Here is an 18774-nt window from a genome sequence, read left to right on the forward strand (position 1 = left end):
CCGCGCTTCTCGCTCCGACAGGCGCTCGGATCTCCTCCCCTCCTGAAGCTCGCCCGTCTGCCCGGCCTCTGCCCGGCCCCGGGCCCCTCCACCTCCCGGCCCGGCCCGTCCACTCCAGTACCCGAGCCCCGGACGCCTGGAGAAGCAGGGCGCACCACGTGACGGCTCCCCACCGCCGGCGCTAAATTTCCTTCGGTTTTTTTTGGGGGGGTTTTTAATTCGCGGAACCCAACCATGAGACGTGAGTGTTTCCTTTTCCTTCTTTTCATTCATTGATGTGAACCAGCGGCGCGGTTCCGCAGGAGCAGGCACGACCGGCGGCGGGAGCGAGCAGGAAAGGTCTTGCCGGTCCACACCGACTGCCCCGGCGCCCGTCGAGTGGGCGCCGCGGGCACAGCAGCGCTCGTTACAGCAGGACCCGCAGCGGCGGTAGTAGCGGCAGAGTAGCCACGAAGTGTGGTGAGAAAGCAGCACCAGCAGCAGCAGTGTTGACAGTAGCAGCACCAGCAGCAGCAGTATTAGTACAGTAGGTGCTATTAGCGGCCGTATCTGCCTAAGTAGTGGGAGAGTTTTGGTACCACCTGCAGAACTAGAAGTAGCACCAGCAGCAGAAGGGTCACTGTAACTGTACACTATCTGATACTGTAGACTTACAAGCAGCAGTAGTAATAATGATTCCTCACGCTGATACAGAGCTTTTCTGGACACCCCACTCAAAGCGCTTTACAGGTGATGGGGATCCCCTCCACCCCCACCAGTGTGCGGCCCCACCTGGATGATGCTCCAGTCCGCTCCCCACACACACCAGCTCTCAGTGGGGAGGAGAGCAGAGTGATGAGGCCAGTTCAGAGAGGGGGGTTATTAGGAGACCATGATGGGTAAAGGCGAGGGGGAACTTTGGTCAGGACACTGGGGTAACACCCCTACTCCTCTCGAGAGACGCCCCGGGATTGGTAATGACCACAGAGAGTCAGGACCTCGGTTTGACGTCTCATCCGAAGGATTGCGCCTGTTTCCAGTCTAGTGTCCCCGTCACTGTACTGGGGCATTAGGAGCCACATACACTGCAGGGTGAGCGCCCCCTGCTGGTCCCACTAACACCAATTAAAGCAACAACCTCAGTTTCCCCAGGAGTCTCCCATCCAGGTACTGGCCAGGCTCACACTGCTGGGCTTCAGGGGGCTGCAGGGTGACACAGCTGCTGGCTGGTTCACTGGTAACACTTGTAGAGATACTGGCAGCAGCAGTAGAGTCACTGGTAACACTTGTAGAGATACTGGCAGCAGCAGTAGAGTCACTGGTAACACTTGTAGAGATACTGGCAGCAGCAGTAGAGTCACTGGTAACACTTGTAGAGATACAGGCAGCGGCAGTAGAGTCACTGGTAACACTTGTAGAGATACAGGCAGCGGCAGTAGAGTCACTGGTAACACTTGTGAAGACTGCAGCTCCTCTCTGGTGCAGCAGTCGATCAGAGACTTACAGCACCTCACCCTGGTCAGTCGTGAGCTTCGCTACCCCAGAAGACCAGGGGTTCCACACCGGCTGTGTTTCTATTGTAACTTCTCTGACACGATCCCCGCACCAAGCCCTGTGATGTTGGCACAGCTGTGAGGCCAGAGCTGCTCCCCTGTCCAGCGAGAAAGTCTGGTGACAGGAGCTGCAGCAGCAGCACCCTGTGGACAGAGGCAGTAAGGGGTGAGGGCAGCTCTAGGCAGCAGCAGCAGCATGGCCAGTCTGATGACGCGGATGTCCATTTGGACATACAGGTGAGCCGAGGTGAGGGTCACCACACCCTTCTGCAGATACAACGGCGCATGTGGCGAGCGATGATGTCATAGGCTGCCGCGACGTCGGCCGTGGCCAGGGGTGATGTCACATCCTGCAGATGCCATGAGGTAACGAGTGATGATGTCGCACCTGTCCCCCCCGCAGTGCTCGGAGACGCCTCCCCCTCGCTGCTCCTCTCGCTGCTATTGGCCCAGCTGTCCGCCTTCGCCAGCGGGTCCCCCGCCTCCCGCCGTCACCACGGCGACTTCGACAAGCTGGCCAACCAGACGCTGCACCTGCTCAAGCTGACCAAGGCCCTGCTGGTGAGACCAGAGCACAGGCTGTCCATTAGTGATGGGGATGAGGAGGATTGGGGTGGCACAGGGCACGGAGGCAGAGAAGGTCCGGCATGCACCAGAGAGAGGCCCCTGAGCGCGCACTCGTCCTCGGGCCCCCGAGCGCGGGGGCGCGCCCGCCCGGTGACGCGCTCTGCGCCTGATACCATCGGCGCGCGGGATCGGATTGCAGGATTTGCGAAAGGAAAAGAGGAAACTGCTTTGGGGAGGGGAGGGGGGGTGAGGATATACCGTAAACGGACAATTCATCTCGATAATCTGACCCGCTTCCTTGTTGAAGTCGGTGGAACGTGGCCAGAGACATCCGTCTCGACGAGAGATAGCGAGCGCTTTCACTATCTAGAACATTTAGCTTTGAAAAAACACCCCAACATAACTCATAAAGTGTCTGAGCGGCTTGGGACCTGTCTGCCTCCAGCGTCTCGGACCCTGGGCCCAGCGCGGCAGGGAGCTCATCACTGTGATCGATCCGGCAGGGTTCGGACCGCGATCTGTCAGGTCACTGGGAGACTTCCGTCTCCAAACCCCGTTTTCTTCATTAAAACCGCGTACTGGCTCAATGGGGCGGCGCGCCCCGGCGTTGCCGGACTTCAGGCACAGGTGGCCCTGTAAGACTAGCCGGGCCGGGGGTCTCCGGGACCGGCCGCCCGGACGCAGCTCGGCCGGGCGAGAGCGGGCCGGTTAGCCGCTCCTCTGCCGCCCTCTGGCGGGCAAACTGAGCGCTGCGGCTTGAGAGCTCGGGTTACTAGATACTTCCTGTTGATGATCACCTTCTCCCTCATCGTCCTCTTCTTTTCTTTTCCTTCAGACTAACGATACTGCTGTTGCTTTGAGGTACTGTAATAAACTACTGTAGTGTCCAGTCAGTCAGTGTCTCTGTGCTGTAGTGTCCAGTCAGTCAGTCAGTGTCACTGTGCTGTAGTGTCCAGTCAGTCAGTCAGGGTCACTGTGCTGTGGTGTCCAGTCAGTCAGTCAGGGTCACTTTGCTGTAGTGTCCAGTCAGTCAGTGTCTCTGTGCTGTAGTGTCCAGTCAGTCAGTCAGTGTCACTGTGCTGTAGTGTCCAGTCAGTCAGTGTCTCTGTGCTGTAGTGTCCAGTCAGTCAGTCAGTGTCACTGTGCTGTAGTGTCCAGTCAGTCAGTGTCTCTGTGCTGTAGTGTCCAGTCAGTCAGTGTCTCTGTGCTGTAGTGTCCAGTCAGTCAGTCAGGGTCTCTGTGCTGTAGTGTCCAGTCAGTCAGGGTCTCTGTGCTGTAGTGTCCAGTCAGTCAGTCAGTCAGTGTCACTGTGCTGTAGTGTCCAGTAAGTATTTATATTGATATTTATCCTTGTCTCATTTAGAAAGATCATGTGGTCGAAGGGGAGATCGAACACCGATTCCACTCTCTCCCAGTCCTGAACAGCAGCGCCAACGACCTCCAAGCACTGCAGGTAGTGTGTCAGTGTGTCAGTGTGTCAGCTTCTTCCAGACTCTAAAGAAGTAATTCCTGATCTTGGATATAAATGCATTTCTCTATAGTTTTCGTTTGTGTTTCACAGTTCAATCTGTGAAAAGAAGAAATCTGGTTTAATCTGCTGGACACTCCCTTAAGACTAAAGAGACTCAGTTCCTCCAGCCTGTCAGTGTGGGACACTCCCTGCAGACTAAAGAGACTCAGTTCCCTCAGCCTGTCAGTGTGGGACACTCCCTTCAGACTGAAGAGACTCAGTTCCTTTCTCTTCTGTCCCAGGTGAAGGTCACTCTGCCTCAGATGCTGTCTGACTTCTACTCCTATGAGCTGCACTTCGAGTGGCTGAAGAGAGCATCACGGCCGCACGGCCACAACCACCTGCCCAGAGTGACCGAGGTGCTGACCGTCCTGAAGAGTGTGAACTCCACCCTGCAGAGACAGGTGACTAGTGCTCCTTTCATCTTCATGAGTTATGATGCCCAGTCAGCCTTAAAGTGTCCAGTCAGTCAGTCAGGGTCACTGTGCTGTAGTGTCCAGTCAGTCAGTCAGTGTCTCTGTGCTGTAGTGTCCAGTCAGTCAGTCAGGGTCACTGTGCTGTAGTGTCCAGTCAGTCAGTGTCTCTGTGCTGTAGTGTCCAGTCAGTCAGGGTCTCTGTGCTGTAGTGTCCAGTCAGTCAGTCAGGGTCACTGTGCTGTAGTGTCCAGTCAGTCAGTCAGGGTCACTGTGCTGTAGTGGTCAGTGTGTACTTACCCCTGTCTCTCTCTCAGCTGGTGAAGATGGGTATCTCCCGGTTGCCCCCCCCGTCTCCCTCCCTGCCCGCTCACACCCTCCCTCTGTGGGAGGTGGCCCACGCGTCCCGTGAGCTCCTACAGCAGCTGCGGCTCTTCTCGGACTGGGCGTCCCGCGCCCTCATCGCGCTCAAGGGCAAAGCCTGACCGCACCGCGAGCGGAGGCGGACTTCCTGTCAGGGCGAGGGCCCGTGTTCCACTCACTGAGAAACCACTCCACACGGTCCATCCCCATCACTCTTCCCCAGGGAAACACAATGCAAAGACTTTTGGTTCCTTGTGATCCTCTTGGCCTGTTTTAATTGTGGTCCAATATTGTTCTTATTTATGTATTTATTTATTTATGTATTTATTTATTGTTTTGTTAATTTATTCAACTGTGTTCTCAGTCGTGTTTCCTGTTCTTTAAGAGTGCAGGCTTTGCCTTTGACTGAAAGACCAGTACACTATAAATGAACCTCTCTCAGAGTCTTCATACTGTACCTACATCCTGATGCACCGTGAGCAAACTTCTTCATTTTGCAAATACGAATAATATTCCAATAGCCGCCGTAAAATGTAGCCACAGCACCGTTGAGGTTATCAACGTACTGTATCTGTAAACAGGGCAAGGAATGTTTTTACACTGACAGAGCAGTCTGGACTGGACCGACTGGACTGGGAGCTGGTCTAGTTCTTCACTGGGATTATAATCAGACTCCACTGACACCGACAGAGCAGTCTGAGACTCTCCAGGCTGGACTGGACTGACTGGACTGGGAGCTGGACTAGTTCTTCACTGGGATTATAATCAGACTCCACTGACACCGACAGAGCAGATGTCTTAAAAAAGGATTAAAAGACACCTTTATCCTTGGAAACTTCACTACAAAAATATTTATTGTCTGTTGAACTGATTTAATATATGTCTTAAAAAAGGATTAAAAGACACCTTTATCCTTGGAAACTTCACTACAAAAATATTTATTGTCTGTTGAACTGATTTAATATTTAGGTATTTACTATTTATATGTATTTTTATTTATTATTTAAATTAAACAGAAGCTAGTCTTCTGCATTTCCTAATATTTTGTACTTTTGTATTATTAAACTTATTGTCATTTCTCTGTTCTGTATCTGAATGTTGACACACTCATCGCAAGTGTGGTTTTGATACGAAAACTCTAATAAAACATTATTAATATTTTGATTAGTGTTGTTTCTTTTTTCCATTATCTCTCACTGCTGTCGGGGCGCATCTCTCTGTATTCCTGCGGGATGCAGGATGTGTCTCTGTGTCATTCTCTCATTTTACTCTGCTCTCCTCCCCACTGAGAGCTGGTGTGTGGTGAGCGTTCTGGTGCACTATGGCTGCCGTTGCATCATCCAGGTGGGGCTGCACACTGGTGGAGGTGGAGGGGATCCCATTACCTGTAAAGCGCTTTGAGTGGAGTGTCCAGAAAAGCGCTATTTAAGTGTAAGGAATTATTATTATTTTTATTATTATTATTATAATTTTGCAGGGGATGCGTACTCACTCAAGACCACAAGACCACTCAGGTGTCGGCGTCATCTCTGCCCGTTGCCCTGTGCTGTGCCCGGGCCTGCTGTTTGCAAAATAACAGAGGTTCAGAGACAAGTTTGGATGCAGATTTAATTTTTTTCCTTTAACACAGCAGTCACATAATATCACTTTTAATCACCTTCACAGTTCAGCGAGACACAGCGCCCCCCCAAGATCGCAGGCGGTACTGCAGTTCACTGGAGTGTGACTATTAAAAACACAACTACGACAAAAGAGACACTGAGACATAAACCCAATGGGGCAGGAAATCTAAGCGGGTGCTAAGCCCCTCGCCGGTACCTCCTGCTCTGCACCTGTCCTTCCTCCTTCGCTCAGCGAACATCGCCCCGCGTTGGGCAGAGGGTCCTGACCATCATGAGGCCCCCGGGGCCCTGCGAGCGGACCAGAGCGCGTCCTGCTGTTTCGCGGTTTCTCTTCGGGCTTCATGGTCAAAAGGGCACAGCGAGGTCACAGCAGAACGGGGCGGCGGACATGCTGGGGCGGCACCAGGGGGCGGGGAGGCGCTGACCCCCGACAGTGTCCTGAGCCCCAGGCACCCCCTCGCTCTCCGCCTCTCTCTCACAGCTCTTTCACAAACACGTCAGTCACCCTGTACCCCAGCCAGTGCCCCTCCCTCCTCCTCTCGCCCACCCCGCCCTTCTTCCTCAGCCCCTCCCCCTCCCCTTTGCTCGACCCCGCCCCTTCCCCACCCAGCCCCGCCCCCTCGTCGTCCTCCTCCTCGCTCAGCTCCTCCCCCTCGCTTGGCTCCGCCCCCTCGCCCTCTCTCTGGTAGCCCAGGCTCCGGAAGAAGGCCCCCCCCACCTTGCTGCCCGCGGGCACGGGGGCGCACACCCTGTCCAGCCCGAGCCGCCGTGCCCGCGTCTCCACCGCGCCGGCCAGGAGGCGCCCTATCCCCTCCCGGCGGTACCAGGACGACACGGCCAGCCGGCAGAGCCGCGCCTCCCCGTCGGCCGAGCCCCGGTCGCGGGCCACACAGCCCACAATCTCCCCCTCCCAGTCCGCCAGCCACACCTCCGGGCTGTCCCTCTCCTCCGCGCCGTCCCGCGCGCCCCTGCGGCGCCTCAGCACCCCCGGTCCGTCCGCCCGAGCCGGCTGCGCCTCAGCGTGGGGGTTCTCCAGGGTGCACTCCTGCCCGGGCTGGGGGCAGCTTCCCAGATAGTCCCAGTAGGGCTGCCGGGAGCCCAGGATCCCCACCGAGCGCGTGAGGGTGACCTTCAGGTAGAGGACGACCAGGAAGACAGGGAGCACGAGGGCGGCGACGAAGGAGTGCAGCAGGAAGCGCAGGGCGGAGCTGAGGACGGCCAGGAGGAGGAGAGCGAGCGGGCGGGTCAGGAGGTAGAGAATTAGTCTGTTCTCTGAGCCCTTGGAGCCCTCCTGAGAGACAGAGAGAGATTAATACAGACCCTAGAGACACTCCTCACACGCAGACCCTAATACAGACCCCAGAGACACTCCTCACACACAGAGATCAATACAGACCCTAATATAGACCCTAGAGACACTCCTCACACACAGAGATTAATACAGACCCTAATACAGACCCCAGAGACACTCCTCACACACAGAGATCAATACAGACCCTAATACAGACCCCAGAGACACTCCTCACACACAGAGATCAATACAGACCCTAATATAGACCCTAGAGACACTCCTCACACACAGAGATTAATACTCTAATACAAAGACACACATGCTGACCTTGATCAGTTCTTTGACAAAGTCAATATCTTCTTCTTTCATCCTCCTTATCACAACTTTGCTGAGATCTATTCGAGTCATCTCTGCTGATAGGGTGATCTCAGATGGTCTCACGATCTCATTTGATGCTAACCTGCACACTTGAGCTCTCCATCAGGGAGAAGGCCAGGACAGTTCTGTAGGAATGCCAGAAAGAGTGTTTAATACAGACACACTGGACACTCCAGTACATGAACACTGCACTGAGAAAGAAGTGTTAATACAGACACACTGACTGGACACTCCAGTACATGAACACTGCACTGAGAGAGAGAGAGGGGTTAATACAAACACACTGACTGGACACTACTGGACAGTAGCTTTCCTGTCCTCCTGTTGGTGAAATATCAGTAGAGCCTGGAGATTTGAATAGCTTTGCGCTGAGGAGTTTGTCCTTAAATACTGCATTATGACTAATAATTCAGTGGCTTTCAATTAAAAAAAATATTCGCCTGTACTCCGTTATAGCGATAACTTTCAGCCAGCTTGCGTCAAACCTTAACCCTAAAATAAGAGCCCTGAATCTCACGGGTCGCCCACAAACTAGACTGATCAGAGAAAACACAGCGCTCTGCTGCTCCTTCCGAACCGGGGTTTCGCACAAAAAGAGGGTCTAAACGAGCTGTTTCCAACATTTTACCGGTTTTAAACACTCCAGCTTTCCGCTTCTACCTCGAACAGCAGAGAAACGTGCTCACGATATTAAAACACCGTCTCCCTGCGCTGGTGCCGTGCGCTTGCGCGCTCAGGAGTCCCTGCAAGGCGACATTATTACTTTGTAACAATACAGACCTTATGGGTCGGTCCAAAACCCCGCAAAACAGCAGAAAACACTTCTCTCCACGCCCAGAACCGTAGAACAAACGTACCGGAAGGCAGCCCAGAGTCCAGCTGTTACCAGGACAGAAAATACCGTTCACACAAGTCGTCCGGCGTCCCCTAAGACACAAGCGCAGAGCCTACAGAAAGACACGGAGAAAGAGGGCTTCACGCTGCGGATACGCTACGCTAACAGCGTAATAGCGCTCCCTGAATAGCACCCTCGGGAACGGAGTCGGGGCCACGCTGTTGGCGTTAGATTGTCCGTGAATTGGGAATGACGTCATCCGCACGAAGCAACAGCCCCGGCGTAAGTGGTATCGTGAATACTGCGTTTACGGCACGCAAGTGCTAGCATTCCAATGGGAAAAATTCGAGCGTTTAAGCAAAGAACGTAGGTCTCCTGAAGCCTTTCATTTTAAATTATTTCGACAGCTATAGAAGCTTTACTGTCAGAAATTCTCTGAGCGTCCACGAATACTGCTTGCCGATGCACTGAGGCGGTCCCTATTCGTATTGTGACAGATCTGAACTCGCTGTTGTCGTATCGGATAAAGGCTGAAAGAGATGGGTTTTTTTACAATTATTTTTTTTAAAACGTCAAAAAAGGTAACAGCGAAAAAGTTTCAAGCAAGAATCTAAATTACATTGTAAACCATGATCCAAGAAACTCCAAAAGACCCTCGCGTTTGTGAAAAAATGACCGTTTATTATAATCAAGCAAAATACTGATATAACATATTCACATAACTCTTTAGGTTTATATACATCATGTCTACAACAGATTTCTTACAACACTGCTGTGCGCCCTTCATTGAACTTGGTGTCGTTATTAACCAAGACCGAGCAGTCTGAGGCTCTCCAGGCTGGACTGGACTGGCTGCACTGGGAGCTGGACTAGTTCTTCACTGGGATTATAATCAGACTCCACTGACAGAGCAGTCTGAGACTCTCCAGGCTGGACAGGACTGGGAGCTGGACTAGTTCTTCACTGGGATTCTAATCAGACTCCACTGCCACTGACAGAGCAGTCTGAGACTCTCCAGGCTGGACTGGACTGGCTGGACTGGGAGCTGGACTAGTTCTTCACTGGGATTCTAATCAGACTCCACTGACACTGACAGAGCAGTCTGAGACTCTCCAGGTTGAACTGGATTCAATGTCATTCTAGTAGTAGCCAACATACAGGTTAGAACACCATATTAATTTAGCAAAGCCTGTCCACAGGGAAAGAAAGACTGTAGATCACAAACATCCTGAAGACTGATTTATTTCTAGACCTGCTTCTATGATAAAGCAGTGACTGTGTGCCTAATACTGGGAATTTTGGACAGTGCAGTGACTGTGGTTGTGTCTGTAATATTGGGGCTCTAGATCAGCGCATTGGCACACAAGATCAGTCTAGTGACTAATAGAGGGGCTCTTTGGCAGTGCAGTGAATGCATGTGTAATATTGGGGTTCTAGATCCATGCAGTGAATGGGGCTTTAATATGGGGGTTCTAGAGCAGAGCGCTGTCGGAAACACTGGGGTTTGAGAGCAAGGTAGTTAGTTTTTCTAGTATCACAGTTCTGGAGGGTGTGGTTGCATCTGCATTTACAGGGCTCTCAAGTACAGTAGGATGGGGTCGGCTGCAGGAGGAAAACAGGGGCCTGACTCAGTCCTCAGTAACCACTGACCTTGTGTACACCAAGACACTTCCTAAACCATCTCTTTAGTCGTAACTGCTGCACAGGTTTGTCCACACTCTTCGCACCGAGCCCCGATCGAAGCATCAAAACATCCGTGTTATTGCATGTCAGCTGCATCCGCGTCTGCGGAGCTACAGTCCGACTCCGGGTTCCTCGCTCGCGCTGTGGCCAAGTTCTGTAGACCGGAGTCCGGAAGCTTCGCCGCACAGCTACACGTCCGCGTTAGAATTTGAAATACTATCCGCCATCTTATCCGGCTCCACTGTCCGGAAGCTGATCCGCGCCGCAATCAAAGCCATGCTGCCGCAAATCTGGAAGATCCACCGGATCGGCGGCCGAAAAGTTGGGGTGGGGGTCGGACCTTGCACCCGTGGAAGAACTGGAGAGATCTGGGCTCAACCCTGAAACAGCGGCCGGAGTCTCGCCGCGCCCGTCCCGGTCCGACTCGGTCATCCCGCTGGTGCTGCTCGGGAGATCCGTCGACCTTACAGGTTCCCTGGAGCTACCCGCCATCCGGTCGCTCCCTGCCTGCTCTGGCACTTCCCGACTTCTCCCGGGAAGCTGGCCAGCTGCTCCCGCCCGCCGCCCAGCCGTGGGGGAGACGCCGTCGGCAGCAGGCAGGAAGTGGGGGACACTCGTGGTCGGCGCTGCCCGGACCGACGCGGCGGTCCCGAAACTCGTCTCTTCGTAGCCTCCCGTCCACCCGCGCTGGTCCTCGGCTCCCGCCGGGCTGTCCCTCGGGGAGAGGCAGCCCCGGGGCGCAGTGGGGGAACTCTCGGGGCATCCGCTCGGCCCCCGGTGTGGGTCTGCCTCCGGAGCACCTCCCGGAGCCCCCTCCCCAATCCCCTGCGTTCCCCTCTCCGGCTGAAGGGTCTCCCCAGAAGCAGACGGGGTCCCTTCGGGGCTGAGGATCCGAGGGGTCAGAAAGGAGTAGCTGGTCTCGGGGGACCCCGGGGGTAAAATCGGAGGAGGGGGTTCAGGGTCCGACGCTTCGGGGGCCTCAGACGGTGCCTCCGCCTCCCGCCTCTGTCCTTCCTGCACTCCCTCCGCAGCCTCGCCCCGAGACCCGCGCCCCTCTTCGCCGCCCCCCTCCTCGAGCGGCCTCCCTCCCTCCTCGTGGCCCCCGGCCCGCAGAGAGATGATCCGAACGACGGCGGCGTCGTGCACCTCACCCGCCCCGGGCCCCCCGACCCCCGTCACCTGCGAGACGGGCTCAGCGGTATCGCCTGCCACCCGCGCCAACGCCAGGTCCGTCTCCACTTGCAGCGCAGGGAGGCCCTTTGGGTCCCCTCCCTCTTGGGGCGCCTCGGTATACCGGGGCGGGTGGCCCGCGCAGGGATCGGGGCTGCTGGGCTGGTGGGGATTCTCCTGAAGGGCGCTGGTGCTCACTTCGATGATAACGATCTCCTCTCCCCCCTCTAGGTGGAAAATACTCCCCATAGCCGCCCCGCCAGCTCCCCCCGTCCCTGGCTCTTCCACCTCACCCAGGGAACCCCCGGGGACGACGCTGCCGCCACCTCCTCCCTCGTCCCCCTCCGGGGGCTGCCCCCCGATCAGCGCGATCATTCGGACCCCCTCCGTGCTGCCGGGGCCCACCATCTTGGCCTCATCCCCCAGCTCGATTACGACCTCCTGCCCATCGAGAGGGACCAGGCTCTGGGGAGGCCGGCAGGCAAGGCTCAGGCTCTCCGCGGCTCCCAGGCCCAGGCCTTGCAGTTCCCCACCGCCCTCCCTCTCCCTCCCTTCTCCCTCGCTGCCTTTCCTTCCTTCTCCGTCCCCCTCCGTCTGAAAACGCAGGACGAACGACCCCCCGCTGCCCTCCACTTCTGTCAGGCTGCGGAGGACGGGGCCTCCCCCCTTTCCACCCGCCTGCCCCTGCGCCCCCCCATCTCCGGCACCCCCCCACTCCGCCAGCCCCTCGGTCACCACATTCAAGGAGACGACGCCCCCTCCGTCCGCCGCCCCCCGACCGGCTGCCTCGCCCTCCCCGTCTCCAGCCGCCTGGAAGTGCAGGATGAAGGCCTCGCTGTCCCCCTCCACGTCCCGGAGCCGGCTCGCCACCCCCGTCCCCTCGCCCGCGCCCTCCTTCTCTCCCGCCTGCTCCCCTTCCTCCCTCCTCGCCCCGGCGGTCTGAAAGTGCAGCACGAACGTCCCCCCCTCCCCCTCCACCTTCTCCAGGTCGGCCACGACGCCCCCGCCTTCCCCGGCCGCCGCACCCCCCGGCTCCTTCGCTCCCTCTCCCTCCCCGGCCCCGTCCGTCCTGAAGTGCAGGAAGAACGTCTCCGCGGCTGCCTCTGCGCCGGCCAGGCCCCCTGCCGCCGCCGCCCCCTTCCCTTCCGGCCGCGCCCCCTCCCCTTCCTCCGCGGCGCGGAAGTGCAGCACGAAGGACTCCTCCTCGTCCCTCTTGACCTCCGCCCCGCCGAGCCCCTCCCCCTGCGTCTGGAAGTGCAGCACGAACGACTCGCCCACCTCGCCCACGGGCTTCCCCACCGCCAGCTCGGCGAGCCCCTCTCCCGCCCGCCCGGTCGCGGTCGCGCCGTCGGGTGCCGCGGCCGGGGGGGCGGACGTCGGCGCCGGCGTCGTGGCAGCCTCTGGGTGGGGGGGGAGCACGGCGGGAGGAGGCGGAGGCGTAGGGCAGTCCTCCTGGGTCTTGGCTCTCTTCGCCGCCGGGGGGGAAAGGGAGGGCGTGGCAGGGGCAACTGGGGCGGGGTCATCCAACGCCCCCTTCCCGCCCCGACCCCGCCTGGCCCGGGGCTGCCTGCCCCCTCTCCTGGGGCGGCCCGGCAGGAGCTGGGCGCGGGAGCCAGGGAGGGCGGTGGAAGGCGCGAGGAGGAGGGGCCCGGGCTGCGCCGGCAGGGCCCGCAGGGTCTGGACGGGCTGCAGGGTCTGGATCTGCGGCAGGGGCCGAGACAGAGTCGGGGTCTGGTTCAGAACCGACTGCAGGAACGGGACGGGCTGGACCAAGGAGAGCTGGGCCGGGCACCCAGGATTGCCGGGGGCGGCGTAGGGGCTCTGGGGCACATTCCCGCTTCCGGGGGCTGCCGTGGGCACCAGGAGGAGGCTCGGTGAGCTGCCGCTGGCGGACTGGCACTGGAGCAAGAGGTAATTCTGGGACTGGGGCGGGGGCGGGGGCGGCGGGGTCGGGTTGGACAGAGGAATGAGCTGCAACCCGGACGTGGTCTGGATCATGAAGTAGTTCTGGGAGGTGTTGGGCGGGATGTCCAGGGTCTGCAGCGCCTGAGGGGCGAGAATGAGGGTGGAGCCGCCGGCGTCGGGCTGAAGCGAGCCGGAGACGGAGGAGGCCGCGGGCGGGCCGGCCAGGTCCCGCGCCCGCGGGCCGGCCGCGGCGCCGTCCCCCACCGGGGCGGCCTGGGGGCCGACGGCGTGGGTCCGGAGGTGGCGCTGCAGGTACGAGGCCATGACGAAGGCCTTCCCGCAGAGCGGGCACTTGTGGTCGCGGCGGGCGGAGTGGGTGCGCAGGTGCAGCTGCAGGTTGGAGGAGTGCGTGAAGGTCTTCTGGCACTCCTTGCACTGGTAGGGCCGCTCGCCGGAGTGCGTGCGCTCGTGCTGGCGCAGGTTCGAGGTCTGCGTGAAGGTCTTGCCGCAGTGCGAGCAGGCGTGGGGCCGCAGGCCGGAGTGCAGCTGGCTGTGCCGCCGCAGGCAGGACGTGTTCTTGAAGGACTTGCCGCACTCCTGGCACACGTAGGGCCGCTCGCCGGTGTGCTGGCGCAGGTGGTACTGGTAGTGCGAGCTCCACTTGAAGGTGAGCGGGCAGTAGGGGCACTGGAAGGCGCGGACGCCCGTGTGGACGCGCTGGTGGATGGACAGCAGGGACGAGCGCTTGAAGGACTTGCCGCACTCCGTGCAGCGGTAGGGCCGCTCGCCGGTGTGGTCGCGCACGTGGTAGCGCAGCCCCGAGGAGCCCTTGAAGGACTTGCCGCACTCCAAGCACCGGTACGGGCGGTCGGAGGAGGAGGAGGAGGAGGAGGAGGAGGAAGCACCTGAGAGAGGGGGAGAGACGGGGAGAGACTGTTTTACAACACAACCAACCACAACACAGAGCAAGATCTTTTGCGGAGCAAGGCGGGGGACTGGGGAAGCTCGAATTCCGCCGCATGACCGCGCCGCCAGGGCGGAGAGACGCCCACGCCTACGCTGGCAAGAAACGCCAGCCCTCTCGGGGCGATTCGGGGCGCGGAACCGGGCCGCCCCACGACACAGTCAGGAGAGAAGCGCGCGCTCACCGGTGCCGGCGTGGCCACTCCGGGTCGGCCTCCTCTGGCCCCGTGCGGACGCCCCTCCTCTGCCGCCTTTCTCCCCGCCCCTGCCTCCTCCTCCTCCTCCCTCCTCCTCCTCGCCGGCTCCGCCGCCCTCCATCGCGGCCTCCTCCTCCGTGGCGACGGCGATGAGGCTCACGTGGATCTCCGTGGGGCCCTCCCCGCCGACCCCGGCCCCGCCCTCCTCCCTCTCCCCCAGCGAGGCCAGCAGCGAGGGGGGGCAGACGATCTCGGCCTCGGCCTCGGCCAGCAGCCGCTGCTCCGGGGTGTGGGAGCGCTGGTGGGACAGGAGCGAGGACAGGAGCGGGAAGGAGCGGTCGCAGGCCGAGCAGCTGAACCGCTGGGCGGACTGGGGTGACTGGGAGAGAGAGAGGGAGTGGGTCTGGGAGAGAGAGGGTGAGGACAGGCGTCAATCCAGAAGCTGGCTGGACACTGCAGCACATTAACACTGACTGACATTTGTCCTATCAGTCCCTCACTCAGTCCTACCCTCGTCAGGTGTCCTATCGGTCCTGCCTGCGTCAGGTGTCCTATCGGTCCCTCAATCAGTCCTGCCCGCGTCAGGTGTCCTATCAGTCCTACCCTCATCAGGTGTCCTACCAGTCCCTCGCTCAGTCCTACCCTCATCAGGTGTCCTATCGGTCCCTCACTCAGTCCTACCCTCGTCAGGTGTCCTATCAGTCTCTCACTCAGTCCTACCCTCGTCAGGTGTCCTATCAGTCTCTCACTCAGTCCTACCCTCGTCAGGTGTCCTATCAGTCCTACCCTCGTCAGGTGTCCTATCAGTCTCTCGTTCAGTCCTACCCTCGTCAGGTGTCCTATCAGTCTTACCTGCGTCAGGTGTCTGCTCAGACCCACGCTGGTTTTGAAGCTCTTCCCGCAGTACGGACACTCACTGCCAGGGCCCGAAGACTGAGGGAGGGCGCCCTGAGCCTGCTGGGGGCACTGGAACGACTGCAGCAGGTCAAACTGGGGCGACGGAGAAATCCCGGCGCCCCCCACCCCCACGGTGGCCCCAATCTCCAGGCACTCCGACACGCCCGGCCCCAGGACCTCGCACACCTGGAGCTCTCCGGCGCCGCCTGGGGGGGGTCCTTCGGCGGCTGTCGTCTCCACGACCTCCTCGAAATCGGCCAGCAGGGGCCCGTGGGGGCCCCCCACCAGCCCCACCACCTCCTCCGCGCCCCCGGCCGCCCCCCGCTCGTCCCCCTCGCCCTCCGCCCTGCCAGGGACAGAGCCCAGGCCCTGCAGGTGGCCGATCTGATGCTCCTGCAGCGTCTCCTCCGTGGGGAAGGCCTGGGCGCAGTTCCCACAGCTGTACAGCAGGGCGGCGACGGCGGGGTGGGAGACCGCCGGCGCCGCGGCGGGGGCGGAGGAGGAGGGAGGCCCCGCAGGCGGGAGCGAGAGGGCGACCAGGGTTCGAGTCTGTCCGTGCAGGGTCTGGGGCGCCCCCTCGGGGGAGAGGAAGATCTCCCCCACGGCCCCCGCCCCCGCCCCCTCCGGCCGCAACCCGTTGGCCCCCGCCGCCGCCGCCCCGTGGCTCCGCACGTGCTCCCGCAGCGCGGCCTCGTCGGCGAAGGACTGCGGGCAGAGGGCGCAGGCGGGGCGGGCGGCACCGCGGCCGTGCGTGGCGCGGTGCAGCGCCAGGTTGGAGGAGTGGGTGAAGGCCTTGCCGCAGTCGGCGCAGGCGTAGGGCCGCTCGCCGCTGTGCACGCGCCGGTGCTGCCGCAGGTTGGTGGACTGCGTGAAGGCCTTGCCGCACACGGGGCAGGCGTAGGGCTTCAGGCCCAGGTGCACGTTCTTGTGGCGCCGCAGGCTGGACGAGTTCTTGAAGGCCTTGGGGCACTGGTCGCAGGCGTAGGGCGACTCTCCGGTGTGCTGGCGCAGGTGGTACTGGTAGTGCGAGCTCCACTTGAAGGTGAGCGGGCAGTAGGGGCACTGGAAGGCGCGCGCCCCCGTGTGCACGCTGCGGTGCACCTGCAGCAGCGAGGAGCGCTTGAAGGCCTTGCCGCAGTCCTCGCACTTGTAGGGCTTCTCGCCGGAGTGCGAGCGCTGGTGGTAGAGCAGCGCCGAGGAGCCCTTGAAGGCCTTGGGGCACAGCGAGCAGCGGTAGGGCCGCTCGTTGTTGTGGCTGCGCTGGTGGTGCGCCAGCCGCGACGACCACTTGAACGACTTGCCGCACTCCAGGCACTGGTAGGGCTGCTCGGCTGGCGGCGGCGGCGGCGGCGGCAGCGCCGGCGTGGCCCTGCCTCCCGGGACCCCCACCGCCTCTCCGGGGCCCGGGGCCCCCGCCACCGCCCGGCCCGCGGGCACTGCAGCGGCGGCGGCGGCGGGCGACGCGGCCGCCAGCTCGCCCTCCCCGCCCCCCGCCCCCAGGCCGGCCAGGGCGGCGAAGGGAGACAGGTCGGCGGCCGTCGCGGCGACGGAGGCCTGGGGCGCCCCCGCGGGAACGAGGGGCTCCTCGGGGGCCAGCAGCTCCGGCTTGGCGACCAGGGCGGCGACGGAGTTGGCCATGCGCCCTCCTTGGCGCTGGCGGTCCGGACCGGCTGGGCACGGGCACGGGTGGGTCAGAACCGCTCGGGGAGCCCGGCCTGCTTCTCGCGCTTGCTGGAAGACCCGCGCGCGTCCATCGCACGGCACCCTGGGAGCTCGGCTGCCGTCACCGGGCCGCGGCGGCGACGCGGGCGGTTCTCTCCTTCCTGGGTCTCGGTCGCCCCTACGCTTCCGTCGTCTCCTGGGGGCGCATGGGGCCCGGCTGCCAACCTCCTCCAACGGAACAGTGCCCGGCGGGCAGGAGTCTGCCGAAGCTCAGTGAACTGTGGGATCTCAGGAAGGACAACTGGAGTCCCGTTGCTGTGGGAAAGCAGAGAGAAAGATGGAGAGAAATGAGACACAGAAACTGAGACTCAGACTGCTGCACACAGGGACTGTAACAACACTGTCACATCTGGAGCGGATCAGACTGCTGCACACTGGGACTGTAACAACACTGTCACACCTGGAGCGGATCAGACTGCTGCACACTGGGACTGTAACAACACTGTCACACCTGGAGCGGATCAGACTGTAACAACACTGTCACACCTGGAGCGGATCAGACTGCTGCACACAGGGACTGTAACAACACTGTCACACCTGGAGCGGATCAGACTGTAACAACACTGTCACACCTGGAGCGGATCAGACTGCTGCACACTGGGACTGTAACAGCACTGTCACACCTGGAGCGGATCAGACTGTAACAACACTGTCACACCTGGAGCGGATCAGACTGCTGCACACTGGGACTGTAACAACACTGTCACACCTGGAGCGGATTAGACTGCTGCACACTGGGACTGTAACAACACTGTCACACCTGGAGCGGATCAGACTGCTGCACACTGGGACTGTAACAGCACTGTCACACCTGGAGCAATCAGACTGTAACAACACTGTCACACCTGGAGCGGATCAGACTGCTGCACACTGGGACTGTCACAACACTGTCACACCTGGAGCGGATCAGACTGCCGCACACTGGGACTGTCACAACACTGTCACACCTGGAGCGGATCAGACTGCTGCACACTGGGACTGTCACAACACTGTCACACCTGGAGCGGATCAGACTGCTGCACACTGGGACTGTAACAGCACTGTCACACCTGGAGCGGATCAGAGCGCCCTGCACTCGGACTGTAACAACACTGTCACACCTGGAGCGGATCAGACTGCTGCACACTGGGACTGTAACAGCACTGTCACACCTGGAGCGGATCAGACTGGTGCACACTGGGACTGTAACAACACTGTCACACCTGGAGCGGATCAGACTGCTGCACACTGGGACTGTAACAACAGTGTCATGCCTGGAGCGGATTAGACTGCTGCACACTGGGACTGTAACAACAGTGTCACACCTGGAGCGGATTAGACTGGTGCACACTGGGACTGTAACAACACTGTCACACCTGGAGCGGATCAGACTGGTGCACACTGGGACTGTAACAACACTGTCACACCTGGAGCGGATCAGACTGCTGCACACTGGGACTGTAACAGCACTGTCACACCTGGAGCGGATCAGACTGCTGCACACTGGGACTGTCACAACACTGTCACACCTGGAGCGGATCAGACTGCTGCACACTGGGACTGTCACAACACTGTCACACCTGGAGCGGATCAGAGCGCCCTGCACACTGGGAGTCTGACTGCACTGTCACACCTGGAGCGGATCAGACTGCTGCACACTGGGACTGTAACAACACTATCACACCTGGAGCGGATCAGACTGCTGCACACTGGGACTGTAACAGCACTGTCACACCTGGAGCGGATC

At 60.0% G+C, this 18774-nt stretch overlaps 3 protein-coding genes across 6 annotated transcripts; 1 reads left to right on the forward strand and 2 right to left on the reverse strand.

Annotated features, from left to right (window-relative positions):
* The first annotated feature begins 234 nt into the window (after nucleotides 1-234).
* Nucleotides 235-4588, forward strand: il11a (interleukin 11a). Its single transcript, XM_088939363.1, has 5 exons — nucleotides 235-241; nucleotides 1936-2093; nucleotides 3463-3552; nucleotides 3852-4013; nucleotides 4340-4588. The coding sequence occupies exons 1-5, from the start codon at nucleotides 235-237 to the stop codon at nucleotides 4505-4507; spliced, it is 585 nt and encodes a 194-aa protein (XP_088795489.1). The 3' UTR covers nucleotides 4508-4588.
* Nucleotides 4589-5986: 1398 nt separating this feature from the next.
* Nucleotides 5987-8630, reverse strand: nat14 (N-acetyltransferase 14 (GCN5-related, putative)). 4 transcript variants are annotated; one of them, XM_088939358.1, is made up of 3 exons: nucleotides 8534-8630; nucleotides 7626-7801; nucleotides 5987-7298 (listed from the first exon to the last, which is right to left on the reverse strand). In XM_088939358.1, exons 2-3 carry the CDS (start codon nucleotides 7704-7706, stop codon nucleotides 6483-6485), a joined length of 897 nt encoding a protein of 298 aa, XP_088795484.1. In that variant the 5' UTR covers nucleotides 7707-7801; nucleotides 8534-8630; the 3' UTR covers nucleotides 5987-6482. The 4 variants fall into 4 exon arrangements, with proteins under 4 accessions (XP_088795484.1, XP_088795485.1, XP_088795488.1 ...); XM_088939359.1 differs by having other exon boundaries at nucleotides 8457-8540; XM_088939362.1 differs by lacking the exon at nucleotides 8534-8630 and adding an exon at nucleotides 8363-8406.
* A 541-nt stretch (nucleotides 8631-9171) lies between these two features.
* znf628 (zinc finger protein 628) lies at nucleotides 9172-16964 on the reverse strand. The gene is made up of 3 exons (XM_088940121.1): nucleotides 15282-16964; nucleotides 14418-14832; nucleotides 9172-14174 (listed from the first exon to the last, which is right to left on the reverse strand). Exons 1-3 carry the CDS (start codon nucleotides 16962-16964, stop codon nucleotides 10423-10425), a joined length of 5850 nt encoding a protein of 1949 aa, XP_088796247.1. The 3' UTR covers nucleotides 9172-10422.
* Between the last annotated feature and the right edge of the window lie 1810 nt (nucleotides 16965-18774).

Source organism: Atractosteus spatula, chromosome 22 (genome assembly GCF_055471065.1).
Source record: "Atractosteus spatula isolate fAtrSpa1 chromosome 22, fAtrSpa1.hap1, whole genome shotgun sequence".
Lineage (NCBI taxonomy): Eukaryota > Metazoa > Chordata > Actinopteri > Semionotiformes > Lepisosteidae > Atractosteus > Atractosteus spatula.